Source organism: Leptodactylus fuscus, chromosome 8 (genome assembly GCF_031893055.1).
Source record: "Leptodactylus fuscus isolate aLepFus1 chromosome 8, aLepFus1.hap2, whole genome shotgun sequence".
In the NCBI taxonomy this organism is placed as follows: Eukaryota; Metazoa; Chordata; class Amphibia; order Anura; family Leptodactylidae; genus Leptodactylus; species Leptodactylus fuscus.
In genome coordinates this window covers 70177175-70194711 of record NC_134272.1, presented here as the reverse complement: position 1 = coordinate 70194711, position 17537 = coordinate 70177175, and the positions used below count along the sequence as shown (strand labels likewise).

Genomic DNA, 17537 nt, shown 5'->3' with positions numbered 1-17537 from the left:
CTAGATGTCTTGTATAGTAACTCCCAAGGATAGTTCCTTATGGTTCCTTAGCGGTGTACCAGTGAAAGCACATGGACCCCATAGACTATAATGGGGTCTGTGTGCTTGCCTTCAGATCTCCGCAGAGAACATGCGGTCAGAAAAGTAGTTCACAATCTACTTTCCTGTCCGTATGATTTGTGCGGGCAGCAAGTGGCCAGCACACGGACCCCATTATAGTTTATGGGGTCCGTGTGCTTTCACTGCACACCACTTGCAAATGCATTTGGTATTCCGTTCGGGACTCCCTCAGATGGAATAGCAATGCAGATGTGAACGAGGGGTAACACCATTGGTCACTTCTGGCTGCTACAACATATAAGTAATATTGGTGGTGGGAGACTCCCTTAACCCATTAACTGCCAATTATTATTTTCTTCAATAATACGGGAATTGCACCATGAAAATGACCTCGTGTAACGATTCTGGTTATCAGATTTGGAGTCCAAATGGTGGGGCAAATGGTACAGTACTTAAATAGTAAATAATGAAGGATAAGTACTTCAGAAGTAGAAGAAACCGTGGTCAGGCGTTAGCAAGATTCGGTACACAGGAGGAGCAGATCAATCGTAGTCAGGCGTTAGCAAGGTTCGGTACACAGGAGGAGCAGATCAATCGTAGTCAGGCGTTAGCAAGGTTCGGTACACAGGAGGAGCAGATCAATCGTAGTCAGGCGTTAGCAAAGTTCGGTATACAGGAGGAGCAGATCAATCGTAGTCAGGCGTTAGCAAGGTTCGGTACACAGGAGGAGCAGATCAATCGTAGTCAGGCGTTAGCAAGGTTCGGTATACAGGAGGAGCAGATCAATCGTAGTCAGGCGTTAGCAAGATTCGGTACACAGGAGGAGCAGATCAATCGTAGTCAGGCGTTAGCAAGGTTCGGTATACAGGAGGAGCAGATCAATCGTAGTCAGGCGTTAGCAAAGTTCGGTACACAACAGCAGCAAGGTAGTGGTGAGGTTCAGGGCAACAGGAAGCAGACAGCCAGAATAATCAGGCACAGGATGGAGTGAGCTGTGAGTTTATATAGGACGGGTTAAACTGTGATTGGCTACAGAACAGGTGATCTTAATAAACCAATTACTCCAACAGAAGAGACCAGACAAGGTAAAGCAGAGAACAAAATAGGTTTCCAAATAGTGCAATGGTTAAGGCCGCAGAACATAGCCAGGAAGTCAAGGGTTCAAGACCCAGTGAATTCAGTTTGTGACACCTCGTGTGGGCAAGGCAATGCATGCATGTGAGAAGTTTCCAATCATGGGTGACATCCTGCTGGAGCATGCGAATGTCCTGTTATTCCTCAATGACAGGTGGCATTCTTAGGCGGGTTAAAGTACCCGATCCCCAATTGGGGATCGTTGCAGTTAATGGGTTAAAAGAAGCATTCCAGTAAAAAAAAAAAACCCAAACCATATCCATAAAATCCAGCTTTTACCCAGCTCCTGAGCAAACCTCATCTTGGCTTTTATATATCTCTTTCTCATTGATCTGTTTTATATTTCTCTTTCTCATTGATATCAATACTCATGGGTAGCTAGAGACTGTGCTATATGTACCTGCTGGGCGAAGTGCAATTACCCTTCTCTCTATACTCTCCGAAATAATGTAAGAGACTATAGATATATAGTTAGTGAGGCTGAGCTGTGAGCGCCTTCATTATAGTTGTGTGATAGAAACGGTCTGCTTAGTGATAGAAGTTTCTGTCTCCCCCTGTGGAGAGCCTGTGTGGTACAGTCCATCATGCAGGAAGTCAAGGATCTATGCATTAACTCCTGTACATTATATCTGGTCAGCGGGAGAGTTACATGACCATCACATGACCATTACACGAAGAGAATTTTGTTCTAACAAAGTGAACCTAGTACGCCATAGAATCCTGAAGGGGTCTAAGGTTGCTTTGCAGAACCGCAGGGGATCTAGGTGATTCAACCGTATGAAACAATATGAAGCCTTTTTACAAATACCTACCATGTGTACAATATATGGCAGTCACACATAATTGCTTGTAGAGATGAGCGAACAGTGTTCTATCGAACTCATGTTCGATCGGATATTAGGCTGTTCGGCATGTTCGAATCGAATCGAACACCGCGTGGTAAAGTGCGCCATTACTCGATTCCCCTCCCACCTTCCCTGGCGCCTTTTTTGCTCCAATAACAGCGCTGGGTAGGTGGGACAGGAACTACGACACCGGTGACGTTGAAAAAAGTAGGCAAAACCCATTGGCTGCCGAAAACATGTGACCTCTAATTTAAAAGAACAGCGACGCCCAGCTTCGCGTCATTCTGAGCTTGCAATTCACCGAGGACGGAGGTTTCCGTCCAGCTAGCTAGGGCTTAGATTCTGGGTAGGCAGGGACAGGCTAGGATAGGAAGGAGAAGACAACCAACAGCTCTTGTAAGAGCTAAATTCCAGGGAGAAGCTTGTCAGTGTAACGTGGCACTGACGGGCTCAATCGCCGCAACCCAGCTTTCCCAGGATCCTGAATGGAATACACTGTCAGTGTATTCCCGTATACCCGATATATACCCCGATACCCGTTCCAACGGTGTGCCCCCCCACCTTCACCCCAGAAATACCCTGCAAGTCCCCTAGCAATAGAATTGGGGCTATATACACCCACAATTTTTACTACTGGTATACAGTGCCATTGTCTGACTGGGAATTCAAAGAATATATTGGGAATACAAATACCCTCATTTCTTGCTACTGCCATATAGTGCCAGTTTCTGACTGGTAATTCAAAGAATATATTGGGGTTACGTGCACCCACAATTTTTACTACTGGTATACAGTGCCATTGTCTGACTGGGAATTCAAAGAATATATTGGGAATACAAATACCCTCATTTCTTGCTACTGCCATATAGTGCCAGTGTCTGACTGGGAATTCAAAGAATATATTGGGGTTACGTGCACCCACAATTTTTACTACTGGTATACAGTGCCATTGTCTGACTGGGAATTCAAAGAGTATATTGGGAATACAAATACCCTCATTTCTTGCTACTGCCATATAGTGCCAGTTTCTGACTGGGAATTCAAAGAATATATTGGGGTTACGTGCACCCACAATTTTTACTACTGGTATACAGTGCCATTGTCTGACTGGGAATTCAAAGAATATATTGGGGTTATAAATACCCTCATTTCTTGCTACTGCCATATAGTGCCAGTTTCTGACTGGTAATTCAAAGAATATATTGGGGTTACGTGCACCCACAATTTTTACTACTGGTATACAGTGCCATTGTCTGACTGGGAATTCAAAGAGTATATTGGGAATACAAATACCCTCATTTCTTGCTACTGCCATATAGTGCCAGTTTCTGACTGGGAATTCAAAGAATATATTGGGGTTACGTGCACCCACAATTTTTACTACTGGTATACAGTGCCATTGTCTGACTGGGAATTCAAAGAGTATATTGGGAATACAAATACCCTCATTTCTTGCTACTGCCATATAGTGCCAGTTTCTGACTGGGAATTCAAAGAATATATTGGGGTTACGTGCACCCACAATTTTTACTACTGGTATACAGTGCCATTGTCTGACTGGGAATTCAAAGAGTATATTGGGAATACAAATACCCTCATTTCTTGCTACTGCCATATAGTGCCAGTTTCTGACTGGGAATTCAAAGAATATATTGGGGTTACGTGCACCCACAATTTTTACTACTGGTATACAGTGCCATTGTCTGACTGGGAATTCAAAGAATATATTGGGGTTATAAATACCCTCATTTCTTGCTACTGCCATATAGTGCCAGTTTCTGACTGGGAATTCAAAGAATATATTGGGGTTACGTGCACCCACAATTTTTACTACTGGTATACAGTGCCATTGTCTGACTGGGAATTCAAAGAATATATTGGGGTTATAAATACCCTCATTTCTTGCTACTGCCATATAGTGCCAGTTTCTGACTGGTAATTCAAAGAATATATTGGGGTTACGTGCACCCACAATTTTTACTACTGGTATACAGTGCCATTGTCTGACTGGGAATTCAAAGAGTATATTGGGAATACAAATACCCTCATTTCTTGCTACTGCCATATAGTGCCAGTGTCTGACTGGGAATTCAAAGAATATATTGGGGTTACGTGCACCCACAATTTTTACTACTGGTATACAGTGCCATTGTCTGACTGGGAATTCAAAGAGTATATTGGGAATACAAATACCCTCATTTCTTGCTACTGCCATATAGTGCCAGTTTCTGACTGGGAATTCAAAGAATATATTGGGGTTACGTGCACCCACAATTTTTACTACTGGTATACAGTGCCATTGTCTGACTGGGAATTCAAAGAGTATATTGGGAATACAAATACCCTCATTTCTTGCTACTGCCATATAGTGCCAGTTTCTGACTGGGAATTCAAAGAATATATTGGGGTTACGTGCACCCACAATTTTTACTACTGGTATACAGTGCCATTGTCTGACTGGGAATTCAAAGAATATATTGGGGTTATAAATACCCTCATTTCTTGCTACTGCCATATAGTGCCAGTTTCTGACTGGTAATTCAAAGAATATATTGGGGTTACGTGCACCCACAATTTTTACTACTGGTATACAGTGCCATTGTCTGACTGGGAATTCAAAGAGTATATTGGGAATACAAATACCCTCATTTCTTGCTACTGCCATATAGTGCCAGTGTCTGACTGGGAATTCAAAGAATATATTGGGGTTACGTGCACCCACAATTTTTACTACTGGTATACAGTGCCATTGTCTGACTGGGAATTCAAAGAGTATATTGGGAATACAAATACCCTCATTTCTTGCTACTGCCATATAGTGCCAGTTTCTGACTGGGAATTCAAAGAATATATTGGGGTTACGTGCACCCACAATTTTTACTACTGGTATACAGTGCCATTGTCTGACTGGGAATTCAAAGAGTATATTGGGAATACAAATACCCTCATTTCTTGCTACTGCCATATAGTGCCAGTTTCTGACTGGGAATTCAAAGAATATATTGGGGTTACGTGCACCCACAATTTTTACTACTGGTATACAGTGCCATTGTCTGACTGGGAATTCAAAGAATATATTGGGGTTATAAATACCCTCATTTCTTGCTACTGCCATATAGTGCCAGTTTCTGACTGGGAATTCAAAGAATATATTGGGGTTACGTGCACCCACAATTTTTACTACTGGTATACAGTGCCATTGTCTGACTGGGAATTCAAAGAATATATTGGGGTTATAAATACCCTCATTTCTTGCTACTGCCATATAGTGCCAGTTTCTGACTGGTAATTCAAAGAATATATTGGGGTTACGTGCACCCACAATTTTTACTACTGGTATACAGTGCCATTGTCTGACTGGGAATTCAAAGAATATATTGGGAATACAAATACCCTCATTTCTTGCTACTGCCATATAGTGCCAGTGTCTGACTGGGAATTCAAAGAATATATTGGGGTTACGTGCACCCACAATTTTTACTACTGGTATACAGTGCCATTGTCTGACTGGGAATTCAAAGAGTATATTGGGAATACAAATACCCTCATTTCTTGCTACTGCCATATAGTGCCAGTTTCTGACTGGGAATTCAAAGAATATATTGGGGTTACGTGCACCCACAATTTTTACTACTGGTATACAGTGCCATTGTCTGACTGGGAATTCAAAGAATATATTGGGGTTATAAATACCCTCATTTCTTGCTACTGCCATATAGTGCCAGTTTCTGACTGGTAATTCAAAGAATATATTGGGGTTACGTGCACCCACAATTTTTACTACTGGTATACAGTGCCATTGTCTGACTGGGAATTCAAAGAGTATATTGGGAATACAAATACCCTCATTTCTTGCTACTGCCATATAGTGCCAGTTTCTGACTGGGAATTCAAAGAATATATTGGGGTTACGTGCACCCACAATTTTTACTACTGGTATACAGTGCCAATTTCTAACTAGGAATTCAAAATGCGCAAGGCTCCCGGAAAGGGACGTGGACGAGGCCGTGGGCGAGGTCGGGGGAATGGTTCTGGGGAGCAAGGTAGCAGTGAAGCCACAGGGCGTCCCGTGCCTACTCCTGTGGGGCAGCAAGCATTGCGCCACTCCACAGTGCCAGGGTTGCTTGCCACATTAACTAAACTGCAGGGTACAAACCTTAGTAGGCCCGAGAACCAGGAACAGGTCTTGCAATGGCTGTCAGAGAACGCTTACAGCACATTGTCCAGCAGCCAGTCAGACTCTGCCTCCTCTCCTCCTATTACCCAACAGTCTTGTCTTCCTTCCTCCCAAAATTCCGAAGCTTTACAGAACAATAACCCAAACTGTCCCTGCTCCCCAGAGCTGTTCTCCGCTCCTTTCATTGTCCCTCAACCTGCCTCTCCACGTCACGATTCCACGAACCTAACAGAGGAGCATCTGTATCCAGATGCTCAAACACTAGAGTCTCCTCCATCTCCGTTCGATTTGGTGGTGGATGACCAGCAACCCACCCTCATCGACGATGATGTGACGCAGTTGCCGTCAGGGCATCCAGTTGACTGGCGCATTGTGCGGGAGGAGGAGATGAGACAGGAGTTGGAAGAGGAAGTGGTGGATGATGAGGACACTGACCCGACCTGGACAGGGGGGATGTCAAGCGGGGAAAGTAGTGTGGATGTTGAGGCAGGTGCAGCACCAAAAAGGGTAGCTAGAGGCAGAGGCAGAGGTCAGCAGCTTAGGCGAAGCCAGGCCACACCCGGAATCTCCCAAGATGTTCCAGTTCGTACCCAGCCCCGAAAAACTCCCACCTCGAGGGCACGTTTCTCGAAGGTGTGGAGTTTTTTCAAGGAATGCGCCGAGGACAGATATAGTGTTGTCTGCACAATTTGCCTCTCGAAATTGATTAGGGGCTCTGAGAAGAGCAACCTGTCCACCACTTCAATGCGCCGTCATTTGGAATCCAAGCACTGGAATCAGTGGCAGGCAGCAACGGCAGGACAAAGGCCGACTGCCGTTCACGCCACTGCCACTGCCTCTGCCTCTGCCTCTGCCACTGCCACTGCTGACTGTGCTGGCGATGCACTCCAGAGGACGAGCCAGGACACCACTTCATCTGCCTCCGCCACTTTGTTGACTTCTACCTCATCCTCCCCTGGTCCTGTCTTATCTCCTTCTCCTGCACCATCAAAGGCACCATCAGGCGTTTCTTTACAACAACCCACCATCTCTCAGACATTGGAGCGGCGGCAGAAATACACTGCTAACCACCCACACGCGCAAGCCTTGAACGCCAACATCGCTAAACTGCTGGCCCAGGAGATGTTGGCGTTCCGGCTTGTTGAAACTCCCGCCTTCCTGGACCTGATGGCAACTGCGGCACCTCGCTATGCCGTCCCTAGCCGTCACTACTTCTCCCGGTGTGCCGTCCCCGCCTTGCACCAGCACGTGTCACTCAACATCAGGCGGGCCCTTAGTTCCGCGCTTTGCACAAAGGTCCACTTGACCACCGACGCGTGGACAAGTGCATGCGGACAGGGACGCTACATTTCACTGACGGCACACTGGGTGAATGTAGTTGAGGCTGGGACTGCTTCCCAAACTGGCCCGGTGTACCTCGTCTCCCCGCCTAACATTCCTGGCAGGGACACGAGAAGAACACCCCCCTCCTCCTCCTCTTCTACCGCCTCCTCCTCCGCCACCGCCTCCTCCTCCGCCACCGCCTCCTCCTCCGCTGTTAGATTGACCCCAGCTACGAGTTGGAAACGTTGCAGCACTGGCGTTGGTAGACGTCAGCAGGCTGTGCTGAAGCTGATCAGCTTGGGGGACAGACAGCACACTGCCTCCGAGGTGAGGGATGCCCTCCTCGATGAGACGGCAATATGGTTTGAGCCGCTGCACCTGGGCCCAGGCATGGTCGTTTGTGATAACGGCCGGAACCTGGTAGCAGCTCTGGAGCTTGCCGGACTCCAACATGTTCCATGCCTGGCCCACGTCTTCAACCTAGTGGTGCAACGTTTCCTAAAGAGCTACCCCAATGTTCCAGAGCTACTGGTGAAAGTGCGGCGCATGTGCGCCCACTTTCGCAAGTCGACAGTAGCCGCTGCTAGCTTAAAATCTCTCCAGCAACGCCTGCATGTGCCACAACACCGGCTTTTGTGCGACGTCCCCACACGCTGGAACTCAACGTTTCAGATGTTGAATAGAGTGGTTGAGCAGCAGAGACCTTTGATGGAATACCAGCTACAAAACCCTAGGGTGCCACAAAGTCAGCTGCCTCAGTTTCACATCCATGAGTGGCCATGGATGAGAGACCTTTGTGACATCCTACGGGTCTTTGAGGAGTCCACAAGGAGGGTGAGCTCTGAGGATGCGATGGTGAGCCTTACAATCCCGCTCTTGTGTGTTCTGAGAGAATCCCTGATTGACATCAGGGATAACTCAGATCACACAGAGGAGTTAGGGATAGCATCCGATCCGTCACAGCTGGAGAGTAGGTCCACACATCTGTCCGCTTCACTGCGTTTAATGGAGGAGGAGGAGGAGGAGGAGGAGGAAGAAGAGTTGTCCGATGATGTGATGGTGATACAGGAGGCTTCCGGGCAACTTCGAATCGTCCCATTGTTGCAGCGCGGATGGGTAGACATGGAGGATGAGGAGGAAATGGAGATTGAACTTTCCGGTGGGGCCAGAGGAGTCATGCCAACTAACACTGTGGCAGACATGGCTGAGTTCATGTTGGGGTGCTTTACAACCGACAAGCGTATTGTCAAAATCATGGAGGACAACCAGTACTGGATCTTTGCTATCCTTGACCCCCGGTATAAAAACAACATCTCGTCTTTTATTCCGGTAGAGGGGAGGGCCAATCGCATCAATGCTTGCCACAGGCAATTGGTGCAGAATATGATGGAGATGTTTCCAGCATGTGACGTTGGCGGCAGGGAGGGCAGTTCCTCCAGTAGGCAACCAAGTTCTCACCGGTCCACACAAACGAGGGGCACACTGTCTAAGGTCTGGGACACCTTGATGGCACCCCCTCGCCAAAGTGCCGCCACGGAGGGTCCTAGTGTCACCAGGCGTGAGAAGTATAGGCGCATGTTGCGGGAATACCTTTCCGACCACAGCCCTGTCCTCTCCGACCCCTCTGCGCCCTACACGTATTGGGTGTCGAAGTTGGACCTGTGGCTTGAACTTGCCCTATATGCCTTGGAGGTGCTGTCCTGTCCTGCCGCCAGCGTCCTATCTGAGAGGGTGTTCAGTGCAGCCGGTGGCATCATCACTGACAAGCGCACCCGTCTGTCAGCTGAGAGTGCCGACCGGCTCACTTTGATAAAAATGAACCACCACTGGGTAGAGCCGTCATTTTTGTGCCCACCTGTGTAAAGCACCCCAACATGAAACTCCATGTCTGTACTCAACCTCTCCAATTCCTCCGCATCCTCATACTCATCCACCATAAGCGTTGCACAATTCTGCTAATACTAGGCTCCCTCCACCCTGATTTCCCCCAACTCTGCTGGTTAGAGGCTCCCTCCACCATGAATTTGCCCAAACTGGGCTGTTTAGAGGCTCCCTCCACCATGAATTGGTCCAAACTGGGGTGGTTAGAGGCTCCCTCCACCATGAATTGGTCCAAACTGGGGTGGTTAGAGGCTCCCTCCACCATTAATTGGTCCAAACTGGGCTGGTTAGAGGCTCCCTCCACAATTAATTGGTCCAAACTGGGCTAATTAGAGGCTCCCTCCACCATGAATTGGTCCAAACTGGGTTTTTTAGAGGCTCCCTCCACCATTAATTGGTCCAAACTGGGCTGGTTAGAGGCTCCCTCCACAATTAATTGGTCCAAACTGGGCTAATTAGAGGCTCCCTCCACCATGAATTGGTCCAAACTGGGTTTTTTAGAGGCTCCCTCCACCATTAATTGGTCCAAACTGGGCTGGTTAGAGGCTCCCTCCACAATTAATTGGTCCAAACTGGGCTAATTAGAGGCTCCCTCCACCATGAATTGGTCCAAACTGGGTTTTTTAGAGGCTCCCTCCACCATGAATTTGCCCAAACTGGGCTGTTTAGAGGCTCCCTCCACCATGAATTGGTCCAAACTGGGCTGGTTAGAGGCTCCCTCCACCATGAATTTCCCAAAACTTGGCTGTTTAGAGGCTCCCTCCACCATGAATTTGCCCAAACTGGGCTGTTTAGAGGCTCCCTCCACCATTAATTGGTCCAAACTGGGCTGGTTAGAGGCTCCCTCCACCATGAATTTGCCCAAACTGGGGTGGTTAGAGGCTCCCTCCACCATTAATTGGTCCAAACTGGGCTGGTTAGAGGCTCCCTCCACCATGAATTTCCCAAAACTTGGCTGTTTAGAGGCTCCCTCCACCATTAATTGGTCCAAACTGGGCTGGTTAGAGGCTCCCTCCACCATGAATTTGCCCAAACTGGGCTGTTTAGAGGCTCCCTCCACCATGAATTTGCCCAAACTGGGCTGTTTAGAGGCTCCCTCCACCATGAATTGGTCCAAACTGGGCTGGTTAGAGGCTCCCTCCACCATGAATTTCCCAAAACTTGGCTGTTTAGAGGCTCCCTCCACCATTAATTGGTCCAAACTGGGCTGGTTAGAGGCTCCCTCCACCATGAATTTGCCCAAACTGGGGTGGTTAGAGGCTCCCTCCACCATTAATTGGTCCAAACTGGGCTGGTTAGAGGCTCCCTCCACAATTAATTGGTCCAAACTGGGCTAATTAGAGGCTCCCTCCACCATGAATTGGTCCAAACTGGGTTTTTTAGAGGCTCCCTCCACCATGAATTTCCCAAAACTTGGCTGTTTAGAGGCTCCCTCCACCATGAATTGGTCCAAACTGGGCTGGTTAGAGGCTCCCTCCACCATGAATTTCCCAAAACTTGGCTGTTTAGAGGCTCCCTCCACCATTAATTGGTCCAAACTGGGCTGGTTAGAGGCTCCCTCCACCATGAATTTGCCCAAACTGGGCTGTTTAGAGGCTCCCTCCACCATGAATTGGTCCAAACTGGGCTGGTTAGAGGCTCCCTCCACCATGAATTTCCCAAAACTTGGCTGTTTAGAGGCTCCCTCCACCATTAATTGGTCCAAACTGGGCTGGTTAGAGGCTCCCTCCACCATGAATTGGTCCAAACTGGGGTGGTTAGAGGCTCCCTCCACCATTAATTGGTCCAAACTGGGCTGGTTAGAGGCTCCCTCCACCATTAATTGGTCCAAACTGGGCTGGTTAGAGGCTCCCTCCACCATTAATTGGTCCAAACTGGGCTGGTTAGAGGCTCCCTCCACCATGAATTTCCCAAAACTTGGCTGTTTAGAGGCTCCCTCCACCATTAATTGGTCCAAACTGGGCTGGTTAGAGGCTCCCTCCACCATGAATTTGCCCAAACTGGGCTGTTTAGAGGCTCCCTCCACCATGAATTTGCCCAAACTGGGCTGTTTAGAGGCTCCCTCCACCATGAATTGGTCCAAACTGGGCTGGTTAGAGGCTCCCTCCACCATGAATTTCCCAAAACTTGGCTGTTTAGAGGCTCCCTCCACCATTAATTGGTCCAAACTGGGCTGGTTAGAGGCTCCCTCCACCATGAATTTGCCCAAACTGGGGTGGTTAGAGGCTCCCTCCACCATTAATTGGTCCAAACTGGGCTGGTTAGAGGCTCCCTCCACAATTAATTGGTCCAAACTGGGCTAATTAGAGGCTCCCTCCACCATGAATTGGTCCAAACTGGGTTTTTTAGAGGCTCCCTCCACCATGAATTTCCCAAAACTTGGCTGTTTAGAGGCTCCCTCCACCATGAATTGGTCCAAACTGGGCTGGTTAGAGGCTCCCTCCACCATGAATTTCCCAAAACTTGGCTGTTTAGAGGCTCCCTCCACCATTAATTGGTCCAAACTGGGCTGGTTAGAGGCTCCCTCCACCATGAATTTGCCCAAACTGGGCTGTTTAGAGGCTCCCTCCACCATGAATTGGTCCAAACTGGGCTGGTTAGAGGCTCCCTCCACCATGAATTTCCCAAAACTTGGCTGTTTAGAGGCTCCCTCCACCATGAATTGGTCCAAACTGGGCTGGTTAGAGGCTCCCTCCACCATGAATTGGTCCAAACTGGGGTGGTTAGAGGCTCCCTCCACCATTAATTGGTCCAAACTGGGCTGGTTAGAGGCTCCCTCCACCATTAATTGGTCCAAACTGGGCTGGTTAGAGGCTCCCTCCACCATGAATTTGCCCAAACTGGGGTGGTTAGAGGCTCCCTCCACCATTAATTGGTCCAAACTGGGCTGGTTAGAGGCTCCCTCCACAATTAATTGGTCCAAACTGGGCTAATTAGAGGCTCCCTCCACCATGAATTGGTCCAAACTGGGTTTTTTAGAGGCTCCCTCCACCATGAATTTGCCCAAACTGGGCTGTTTAGAGGCTCCCTCCACCATGAATTGGTCCAAACTGGGCTGGTTAGAGGCTCCCTCCACCATGAATTTCCCAAAACTTGGCTGTTTAGAGGCTCCCTCCACCATTAATTGGTCCAAACTGGGCTGGTTAGAGGCTCCCTCCACCATTAATTGGTCCAAACTGGGCTGGTTAGAGGCTCCCTCCACCATTAATTGGTCCAAACTGGGCTGGTTAGAGGCTCCCTCCACCATTAATTGGTCCAAACTGGGCTGTTTAGAGGCTCCCTCCACCATTAATTGGTCCAAACTGGGCTGGTTAGAGGCTCCCTCCACCATGAATTTGCCCAAACTGGGCTGTTTAGAGGCTCCCTCCACCATGAATTGGTCCAAACTGGGCTGGTTAGAGGCTCCCTCCACCATGAATTTCCCAAAACTTGGCTGTTTAGAGGCTCCCTCCACCATTAATTGGTCCAAACTGGGCTGGTTAGAGGCTCCCTCCACCATGAATTGGTCCAAACTGGGGTTTTTAGAGGCTCCCTCCACCATGAATTGGTCCAAACTGGGGTTTTTAGAGTCTCCCTCCACCATGAATTGGTCCAAACTGGGGTTTTTAGAGTCTCCCTCCACCATGAATTGGTCCAAACTGGGGTTTTTAGAGGCTCCCTCCACCATGAATTTGCCCAAACTCTGCTGGTTAGAGGCTCAATCCACCCTGATTTTCAAAACAAATGTTGGTGCCAACCTCAACTTACTACAAGGGCCAAATTCACTGCTGGTGACAAGCTCTCCTCACTGCAAGTGCCAAATACACATGTTTCAAGGTGTTTTCCTACTGTCAGAGAGGTGGTATTGAGTGTGTAAAGTGTGTAGTTGTTAGGCTGTGATGTTGGGGTAATAGAGGGTCTTTGGTGTGTTAGATGCCCCCAGACATGCTTCCCCTGCTGTCCCAGTGTCATTCCAGAGGTGTTGGCATCATTTCCTGGGGTGTCATAGTGGACTTGGTGACCCTCCAGACACGGATTTGGGTTTCCCCCTTAACGAGTATCTGTTCCCCATAGACTATAATGGGGTTCGAAACCCGTTCGAACACACGAACATTGAGCGGCTGTTCGAATCGAATTTCGAACCTCGAACATTTTAGTGTTCGCTCATCTCTAATTGCTTGCATTACCTTGCCCTCATTCACCGCTATACAATATTTCCAACATAACAAAACATTTCACAAAAAAAAAATAAAAAAAAATTATTGAAAAGTTTAATAAAACTCTGGAAGGCAAAGCCAGGCAAGAGGACGTACAAGAACTTCAGTCAAGAAATAAGTGCACTTTATGTTCGGGAAATGTTTGCAATTATTGTAAATATATTTTGCAGTAGGGGGGTTCACAAAAAATAGGAATCAAAAGTATATATTATACCAGCATGGTGTATGTTAAACCCCAGGCAGCCTGCAACTTGGAAAGAATACCCAGGAGGCTTCTGTTCAGGTTTGACTCCTAAATAACCATATAAAAGCCTGAATGAACTCAACACAAACAGCGCATTCAGCTGCGGCAGAAGTTATTCCTAAAGTAGGACATAATTGATGCCATTATTCAGAGGTAATTGGTAAAAAAAAAAAAAAACGAAATGTGCCAGTCAATAGCAAAAAGGCGATAAAATATTAATACATTACAAATATCGTTTTTAATACAATTTTTTTTTTTTACATAGTCCTGGGGCTTTTAGCAGTATAGACAATTCAGAATTCATTTAAGCAGATGTTCTTCTGTAGAAAATTGCAAGAACGGCTTACATTTAATAAAAACACCCGGCTGTTTATAGGCTGAATTGTGGGCGATTAATTTAATAGAGATAGTAATCAGAGGGAGAAATCCTTCACCAGCATATAATGGAGTCACTGCTTGGTTTTAGCTGTTATGTAAGGCTCAGGACTTACGGTGCTGGGATACAATGGAAAAGAGACTGGCAGCAGGTAATGAAATGCCGAGGACAGGTATTTTTTTTTCTTTTACACACCCCTGGCCATGCCATGGGTCTCAAAATCCTGGAAATTCCTTTAATGTACACATTGTATTGGACATAGTGGATATGTTCTGAAGGGAGAGTTTTAGCCCAATGAAATCTTATTGGTAAAGGTAGGTGTTTGGAGAGTGTGCTCCCTTCCAAATAAATAGCAGTTCATGTGTCGCTTGGTACGTTACAAGTTGAAGTTGACCTGTAACAAGCTAAATTTGATCTTAGGGATGTTAAACAGGTTGAGCAACTAAACAATTCTTTGTGGGCAAAGCGTGTTGTGGAGCCAATGTGTCACCAACTGGTTTAGCATTGGGTGACTCCTAAGAATGTTGTCTAAGTGGCCTTCCCAATTTTCACCCTACAACCCCTATACAAAGATCTGGACTTCACCGTAGGGAAAACACAAGGTTGCAACCCCTTCTAGTGGTCTGGTGTTGGCAACAGATGACCTTGTAGCAAAGAGGCACTTGTGTGAAACACAGAAAAGTCAGGCAGGAGAATGGTACACTCCAAGGTCAGGGCTGGCAGCGTTTGTGCAGAGACAGTAAAAAGGTTGCAAGACGAGATGAGCACCACAGAGATCAGGAACAAGTCAGTGTCAGACACAGGAGATCAATAGAGAAATGTCAGGTATCAGGAATGAAAAAGCCAGGGTCAGTAAATGGGTAGAACTTAGTAACCATACTAAAACTAGCATGATAGTAAACTACACTGCTCAGACATCATGCCAAGGGAAAAGTAATCTTATAAAGTAAGGGATGACTGTGATTGGATAGTGATAGAGACTGGTATGCAGGCTGGTCCTTGAAGAAACAGAAAGGACTAAGCAAGTATCCTATGTGAGCTGCAGAGAGTGAGGGAGGAGAGAAACCCCAAGAGTGAGGAGGAGCAGAAGCCTGGTGAGAACAGATGTTGGATGATCAGTATGCCAGCAGTCACAAGCCGCTGGTACTACGATGGCATAAAATAAGTCATACACATCTCCTCAACCCCTTTCCACTCCCATTCTAATGCTTAACTAGTCCCTGACTGCCTCTACTACTTGGTCCCATCTTGACACACAGGAAATGCCACTTCCAGTCATCATTACGGTCAATGCTGGGGAATTTCACTTTTTGTCATTTTAAGTCTGTTTTTTAAAGAAATTTATACAACCACTTTAACCCCACTTTTGACCAGTTTGACTAATATGGAGTACCGATGACATTGAGTCCCATTATTTGCTATCATCAAGACAGGTTAGGAACTAACAATAAACCTTTCCTTATGATCTGTAACCATCAAGTGCCCTGTGCCTCTGTTGTCTAAGAGTCCAGTAACATTATCCTTTCAGACATACGGTATGGCTTGTGATTGTTTCTTAAAGGGGAAAACACTGACTACCTCCTACAGGATAACCCCGACACAGAATCCATCAGAGACATTTAACATCATTTCAGATTTTGAAGCCTTTTATCATTTAAAAAATATAATCCCCATAGTACAGACTTACATCAATCCCATCCAACTTGTGGATAAAGCTGGTGCTGACAGACTGCAGGGCGACCGGAGGCCAGGAATGGAACCAGTCTATGGAAGTACAGTTCACTAAGGCAGGGAATTTTCTTGCTCTGGTCCTTAACGTAAATCCCACAGGTGAAAAACACAGCACAACCTGGGATACATAAAAACACAAACTATTTACAAGCGGAAATCTCTGACAAAATACAATATACAATGCAATATGAATGATGGGTATGGGACGGCACTCCGAAAATTGATCTGCAATGGCTTATTGTAGATAGTCACATCTCAAAAGAGTATACAACTTAATGTATCCATAATGTAATTCAGTTATCTATAATGTAACATTTTAGAAGAATCCCATAGGCCTAGGAATTGATATGGATGTGATGTCTTAGTTATATAGAGATTCAGTGGCTAAACCAACTGTGCGTGGTGAGTAGGAAGTTACCCGATCTGGTTGAAGATTTATACCATTAAAATCTCATATCCCACAACTATAGTGTATTTGTAGTCACTTGTTCACGCATTCTTGTACAGATATGCTCCTGAGTCCCCAAATCTGCAGGTAAGTAACTAGCTGACCAGGAGACTCAACTCCCGAAATCCAACATGGCTGACTATAGTTACAACTCCCTGTCTTTGGTCATATTAAAGAGAACTAAAGCAGAAATACCATTCAGTAAAAAAAAAAAAAAATCTTTATTTATACAAAAACAGAAATGCATTATACATTATATTTCCTACATGAGATATTAACTCTTATTATAATTTGTCTACATATAATACTCCAAAATAGTTTCAGGAATTAACCTAAACAAAACACCTAAACGGGCACAAACATTAACAAAAAATCTAACCCCCCATTCTGCCCCTTGAATCTTCCTGCTTATCTCTGTAGTTCTGACCTATAAGCAGACAATTTAGAAATTCTGTCCATTTTGCTAAAAATTTCTGAAATCCTGCTCTCATCCTTTTACTGGGGGCTACAAAATCTTCTGTTTGCATAATGTTATTCAGTAATTTAGTTGTGTACTCTCTACAACACAGGCACACACTAGAGATGAGCGAACAGTAAAATATTTGATATTCGTTATTCGTTTCAAATAACCCCCAATATTCGACTTTTCGATCGAATATCGAACCCCATTATAGTCTATGGGGAAAAAAGCTTAGTTTCAGGGGAACCCACCATTCAACTCAGGAGGGTCACCAAGTCCACTATGACACCTCAGCAAATGATGCCAACACCTCTGCAATGCAACTGGGACAGCAGGGGAAGCATGCCGGGGGGGGCATCTAACACACCAAAGACCCTCTATTACCCCAACATCACAGCCTAACAACTACACACTTTCCACACTCAAAAAAACCTCTATCAAAGTGGGAAAATACCTGGAAAACATCTTTCTTCCCCAAATGGATGGACAGAAACCCCAATTTAAGTTTAAGACACATTACCAAGCACTCCTTTAAATCACGTTGCCCATGACAACCACAGATGGAATAGGCAATGGGAAATCCAAAAGTACCCACCCTGAACTGTCAGTGTGTGTATGTGTTTGTATGTGTGTGTATGTGTGTGTGTGTGCGTGTATGTGTG

At 46.2% G+C, this 17537-nt stretch overlaps 1 protein-coding gene across 1 annotated transcript in view; it reads right to left on the bottom strand.

Moving 5' to 3' along the window:
- LOC142216350 (dynein axonemal heavy chain 11-like) overlaps nt 1–17537 on the bottom strand; it is a 249638-nt gene that overhangs the window by 127862 nt on the left and 104239 nt on the right. The window contains exon 44 of the mRNA XM_075284114.1: nt 15924–16085. Within this exon, the coding sequence (XP_075140215.1) occupies nt 15924–16085 (162 nt within the window). The remainder of the gene's footprint in view (nt 1–15923; nt 16086–17537) is intronic.